General features: G+C 44.2%; 1 protein-coding gene across 1 annotated transcript; it reads right to left on the bottom strand.

Annotated features, from left to right (window-relative positions):
• Positions 1 to 90: 90 nt before the first annotated feature.
• Positions 91 to 6,836, bottom strand: PLA2G1B (phospholipase A2 group IB). The gene is made up of 4 exons (XM_032309082.1): positions 6,728 to 6,836; positions 3,559 to 3,718; positions 2,920 to 3,047; positions 91 to 300 (listed from the first exon to the last, which is right to left on the bottom strand). Exons 1-4 carry the CDS (start codon positions 6,759 to 6,761, stop codon positions 176 to 178), a joined length of 447 nt encoding a protein of 148 aa, XP_032164973.1. The 5' UTR covers positions 6,762 to 6,836; the 3' UTR covers positions 91 to 175.

Here is a 6,836-nt window from a genome sequence, read left to right as displayed (position 1 = left end):
TCAATTTCCAAGACTAGAAGGAATGATGCTTATAAAGAACTAGGGAGATACTTAGAGACACAGAGAATAAAACAATTTCCAAACGGAGGACTTTCATCAAAGTGCTTTATTAGAGGACACAGGCTAAGGTGAAGGCAATGAGGCATGTAGGGATGGTGATTTCCAGAAGGGATACTCAACTCTTACAGTACTTCTTGGTGTCAATGTTCTTGTGCTCCTTGTTATATGGAGCCTTTGAAAAGCAGATGGCAGCATTACGGTCACAGTTGCAGATGAAGGCCTGACAGTCTTTGTTTTTGTCTGGAAAAGAGCAAGACGAAAGGACTGAGCCAAGGCAGATCCTGCTTTGTCCCATGTGGGTCAGGAAGAATTAACGAATAATCTGGTGGCCATTCCATTGATACAAATTTAGGGTTGACAAATTTAGCAAATAAAAATACCGGAATATCAGATAAACAATAAATGTGATGTTTGGAATGTAGAATTAAAAAACTTCATTGTACATCTGAAAGTCAAGTTGAATTGGGCATTGTGGGTTTATTTTTTTTTAAGATTTTTGTGTATTTATTTGAGAGACATAGAGACAACGAGAGAGGGAACACAAGCAGGGGGAGTGAGAGAGGGAGAAGCAGGCTTCCCGCTGAGCAAAGTCTGATGCGGGGCTCAGACCTAGGACCCTGGGATCATAACCTGAGCCAAAGGTAGGTGCTTAAGGACTGAGCCACCCAGGCATCCCTGGGCAACATGTGTTTAATCTGGCAATCCCAGGTGTGATAGGTGCCTTTTGGAAAGTTCCGTCTATTTAACTTAAAATGAGCTCTTTTTTAAAAAAAGTGTGGGGGGGGGGCTCTTGGGTGGCTCAGTTTTTGAGCATCTGCCTTCTGCTCAGGTCATGATCCCGGGGTCCTGGGATCGAGCCCTGCATCGGGCACCCTGCTCTGCAGGGCGTCTGCTTCTCCCTCTTCCACTCCCTCTGCTGTGCTCCTTCTCTAGCTGTGTCTCTCTCTGTCAAATAAATAAATAAAAATAATTTTTAAAAAGAAAAGATTTTATTTGTCAGAGAGAGCACAAGCAGGGGGAGCAGCAGGCAGAGGGAAAAGCAGGCTTCCAGGGAGCCCGATGTGGGACTCAATCCCAGGACCCTGGGATCATGACCTGAGCTGAAGACAGATACCTAACCAGCTGAACCACCCTGGCATCCCTTAAAATAAGCTTTTAAAACCCATATAGCTATAGATCTCTGATAACATAGGCAAGTAATATGAAAAAAAAACTAAAGCATATACTCAAGGAATGAAGTATTATACATTTGACCTTACTGAAGTTTAGTAAGACAATTTCTCTATTTTATAGCACATATTTTAAAAATTATAGAATGTTCTTACAGTAGAATATTATATAGATGTTTAAAATAATTAAGTACATCTATATGTAGAAATGTTTCCAAGATATTTTATTTTTATTTTTAAAAAGATTTTATTTATTTATTTGACAGAGATCACAAGCAGGCAGAGAGAGAGGAGAAAGCAGGCTCCCTGGTGAGCAGAGAGCCCCATGCGGGGCTTGATCTCAGGACCCTGGGATCATGACCCGAGCCGAAGGCAGAGGCTTTAACCCACTGAACCACCCAGGTGCCCCTTCAAGATATTTTAATTAAAGGAAAATGAAAGTTGGGGCTCCTGGGTGACTCAGTCATTAAGTGTCTGCCTTCGGCTCAGGTCATGATCCTAGGGTCCTGAGATTGAGCCCTGCGTTGGGCTCCCTGCTCAGTGAAAGCCTGCTTCTTCCTGCTTCTGTTCCCTCTCTCACTGTGTCTCTCTCTGTCAAATAAATAAATAATTAAAAAAAAAAAACTGTCAATGAGTAACTGTTTATAAATGAATGAATGAATGAATGAATGGAAATGAAAGGCAATATATCCAACTGTTTGTTTGGGAGGTAAGATTATAGGCAACTTCTCCTTTCTATGATATGTTTCTGAAGAGTTTGAAATTACATTACTTTGACCTCGCTTACTTCTTTAACTAAAAGAAACAACAACAATAACTTTTAAAATGAATTACAATTTTGTTAACTACAATTTAATTATGTACCTCTGCTTACATTCAATAATTTCTTTTAGAAGAGATTTCATATATTTATTTGACAGAGAGAGCACAAGCAGGGGGAGAAGAATGGTGGGAGTCCTGGTAATTTTTTTCTTGGCCTCCTAGATTTGAATTGTGGTTATCCCAACGTTGTATATACAGTTTTGAAAAGTGGGACCTGTCTCTGGGTGCATAGTAGAGAGTAGTGCAAACCAGAATGCTGACCTAGCATGACAATACCCTTCACCTCTATTCTTCACAGCCGCCTCCCTGGAGGGACGTACTTCATCAGGAGCTCTGCACAACTTAGTGGTTAAGACCAGACCCTTTGATATAGAAACAACTGAGTTCAAATGCAAGCCCTACCACTTAGAAGCTGTGTGATTTGGGGCAAGTAGCTATTTTGAGTCTCAGCTTCCTCACCTGTAAAATGGGGTCATTAAAACCTATCTCATCTATACCTGGTATGTAATAAGGAACTCATAAATGGTAGTTCTGAGCTCTTTTTATGAAATAACGAAGCTGAGTAGCATGGCAGTTAAGAGCAGAGACTCTGGAGTCATATAGACCTATGTTCAAAACCAAACACCACCATTTATGAGCTGTGTGCCCCATGGCAACTGGCTCAGCTTTCTGAGCCTCAGTTTTGTCACCTGTAAAATGGGTATAATAATAATGCTGATCGCCTAGGGTGTTGCCAGGATTCAAGGAGCACCTTGAATTCAAGGAGCACCTGGCACCAATGAAGTGATTGATAAATGGTGGCTCTCATTACTATTTTTTCCTCCCTTATCTACTGAGGGGAGACGAGCCAACGAAAGATTCAACCTACCGCTGCAGGTGATCTCAGAACCAGAGCATGAGTATGAGTAGACTTTGGTGTAGGGGTTGTCCAGGAGGAATTTGCAGCTGTCCAGTTTCTTGGCTTCTGAGTAGCAGTGGTCGTGGGTCTGGCAACACCTGGAGAGGGGGATGGACAGAGCTGAGGCTGGTGCAGGGAAGCAGGTCAGCCTCGGGAAAATGGAGGGATGATTAAGCTGACACGCACTGGAAGATATTGGTCCTGTGGCTTGAAAAAACTTAAGTCCTTTGATCATATTTATTGAAGGCGATTTAAAAATGGTCACAAGTTTATAATACAATCATATATTCTGAAGACGAGGTGAGAGTCTTAACCATTGCTGGAAGAGGACAATTGAATCGTCGCTATGGTGTCTTGTATTATGATGTTCTGCCACTGGAGGGCAGAAGCACCCGCTCCTACTTTACATCTCCACTCTGGTTTTCCTCCTGATAGAGCACTGGATTCAGGGTCCTCTTGGAGTATGTTTGTTTATACGGCAAGACGGGAAAATATGTTATCTTTAGCAAATATGCAAACCCCTTTTCTGTGCCTCCTCGTGAGATCTTTGGCTTGTGCCCTCCTCCCACCCCACGGGCACCCCGCTCTCCCTGCTGATCCATCACTCACTCGTCCAGCTCATCCACAGGGGTGCCAGATCCACCCAGGCCACAGTAGCAGCCGTAGTCATTGTAATCCTTCAAGGGGTCACTCCCAGGGATCGTGCACTTGATCATGTTGCGGAACTGCCACACTGCCCGCGGGCTGATGCCCCCATCCGCCGCGGTCACTGCAAGAAGACACGTCCAGAGTTTAAATACGTCCTGATCAGCTCTGCCAGCTCCCAGGGGCCCTGCTCACTGCCTGCCTGCTTTCTGGCCCCCCACCCTGGACCCCACCAGATGCCTCCTCTGAAGAGAGCTGGATGCCGGAACCTGGTAATACGAGTAGAGATTTTTTTCTTTCTGTAAAACTTCAAAAAAAGTTGTTATTGAGATAAAATTCATATAACATAAAAGTTACCATTTAACCACTTAAAATGTACATTTCAGTGATTTTTAGTATATTCACAAGGTTGTGGAACCATCACCACTAATTCCAGAACATTTTCATCACCCCCAAAGGAACACCCTGTACCCATTAGCAATCATTCCCCCTCTCCCCTCTGGTAACCATTAAAATGCTTTCTGTCTCTATGGATTTGCCTATTCTGAACACTTCACATAAATGGAATCATACAACATGTGGCCTTTTATGATTGGCTTCTTTCCCTTGGCAAAATATCTTTGAGGTTCATCCACATTATACCAAATAACAATACTTCATTCCTTTTTGTAACTGAATAGTATTCCACTGTATGTATGGATCACATTCTGTTTATCCATTCATCACATGATGGACATCTGGGCTTATCCATTTTGGCTCTGATGCATAGTGCTGCTATTAACAGTTACATCTTAGTTTTTGCATGAACATATGTTTTCAGTGGAATTCCCTTTATTTATCCAACAAATACTTATTGAGCAACTACTACGGACCCAGTCACTGCCCTAGGAACCGGAGATGCACCCAAAAGCAAGTAGAAAGTCTATAGCCTCACTGAGCTTACATCCTAGTGGAGGAGGAAAACAATAAGGCAATAAATGAAAGAAAGAAGGAAACCGGATATTGTGTTAGAGGGTGGAAAAATTGGAACATGGTAAAGGGAATCTAAAATGGATTATGTTGGGAATGGCAGGGTTGAGATGGCGCAAGAGTGTAAGGGATAGTCAGGAGACTTGGGTGGTCTACCATTCTCAACAGGACAAGCTCCTTTCTGCCTCAAGACCCATGTACCCTTTGTTTCTTCTGCTTGGCACACTTGTCATCTCACTTTTCAAAAAACCTGGAGGATCTTGGTTTAATTGCCACTTGCTCTGGGCACCTGGGTGGTGAAGTTGGTTAAGAGCCCGACCCTTGGTTTTGGCTCAGTTCCTCATCTCAGGGTCATGGAGTTGAGCCCTGCATCAGGCATCACACTTGTGGAGTCTGTTTGGGATTCTCTCTCCCTCTCCTTCTGCCTCTCCCCTTGCTTGCTCACTCCCTCTTTCTCAAATAAATAAATGAATCTTTAAAAAAAATAAGAAATGCCACCTCCTCTTTCTTGATGACCCAAGCTGACTGGCTCCTCTGCTATCACTTTTCTTTATGTTCATTGTCTCCTCGTTCCTCTAGCAGTCTGTATCTGTTTATTTAATGCCTCCCACTCACTAGAGCATAAATTCAAGGACCGGCCTCTGGGCAATTTTAATCCCCCAGGGCCTGACGCATAGTAAGCACTCCGTAAGTATATGACGAGTTATGCGAATGAAATAATCAACACACCAATTAAAGAAACTACATGGCACATAGTAGGTGCTTAATAAATATCCAATAAATAAGGTGGTTTTTTTTTTTAAGTTTCCTTGTAGCACAAAGTTTGACACAGAAGACACAGGGAGCAGGGCCCCTTCACCTCATTTTCAGAGCCATACCTTGTGAGATATGGTACCCTAAAGAGAAGAGGACACTATATAATTTTGGGGTCCCATTCCATCAGCCACTGGTATCATCTCTTTGCCCAGCATCATGCCCTTTCTTCCCTTGATCTGCTGTGCGCACTGGAGCTGCTCCGTATGTTTAAACCCAGAGCAGGGGCACCTAGTTGGCTCAGTCATTTAGGCATCCAACTCTTGGTTTTGGCTCAGTTCATGATCTCAGGGTTTGTAGGATCGGGCCCCACGCCAGGCTCACGGTCAGGGTGGAGTCTGCTTAGGCTTCTCTCTCCCTTCACACCTCTCTGTGGTCAACTAAATAAATAAATCTTAAAAATAAAGCTAAACCCCAGGACGAAGGAAGGGTGACAGCTGCTCACTCTCCCCTATGAGCAGCCTCCACACCGACAGCAGACGGGAGTGACCTGGCCACTTTGGCCCATCTCCAGACCTCTCTCCTGCCTCCCTGTTTCCTCTGTCTCTGATCCATCCAGCTCAGCTCTTTGCACAAAGCACTTCTCATGTGTGCGCCTGTGTGTGCGTGCGTGCTTGTGTGTGTTTGTTCCCTTGACAGGGAGCACGGCTTGCTCATCTACGAGTCCTCAGCCCCAACCCAGAGCCTGATACCTTGGAGCCTCTGAGAGATCGGTGTGGAATGCATGAAAGAAGGTTGGATGAATGAGGTGAGATCTGAATCCCAATGTATCTGATTCCATTCATTCATTCATTCATTCAATAAATGGCGCAAACAGCTCTATCCCTGCTCTCCTGGAGTGCATGCTTCTATGGGGGTGGAGAATAAAAAGGAAATGAAGTGGGACACCTAGCTAGCTCAGTTGGTAGAACATGCAGCTCTTGATCTCAGGGTCTTGAGTTCAAATCCCATGTTAGGGATAGAGTTTACTTAAAAATAATTAATTAATTACCTGATTAATTAAAGCTTTGAAAAGGGAAATGAATCAACAAACACCAAGATACAAATGGCAGGCAAAGGTAGGTGCTGGGAAGATTCCATACCAGGGCTGTATGGTAGAGAGAAAGGAGAGAGGTCTCTCTTTGCTCAGGTGGGCAGACAGGCCCTTCTGAGAGCGATCTGAGTTCAGACCTAAAGGTTGAAAAGCTGGAGCTGTGGGGGGATTTAAGGGAACCCAGCATGGGTGCTGTTAAGCCTGATAGAGAGCCCTGAGTAAAGGCTCCAGGTCCAGCCAGCCCTGTGAGCTGGGGCCCCCATTTCTGAAGAGTGAGATCTTAGCACTGAAGAGGTGGGACTGGGGAGACTTGCTTACCTGTGAGCAGAGCAGCCAGTACAAGGAATTTCATTTTGTTGTCAAGTTGCTGAGCAAGAGAAAGGACTAAAGTCACCTATGGCCTCCCTCTTTATACCCACACTATGTC

The sequence above is a fragment of the Mustela erminea genome, chromosome 13 (genome assembly GCF_009829155.1).
Source record: "Mustela erminea isolate mMusErm1 chromosome 13, mMusErm1.Pri, whole genome shotgun sequence".
NCBI classification, from domain to species: Eukaryota; Metazoa; Chordata; class Mammalia; order Carnivora; family Mustelidae; genus Mustela; species Mustela erminea.
The sequence above is the reverse complement of the archived record's forward strand: the minus strand, read 5'-3'. Positions and strand labels throughout refer to the sequence as shown.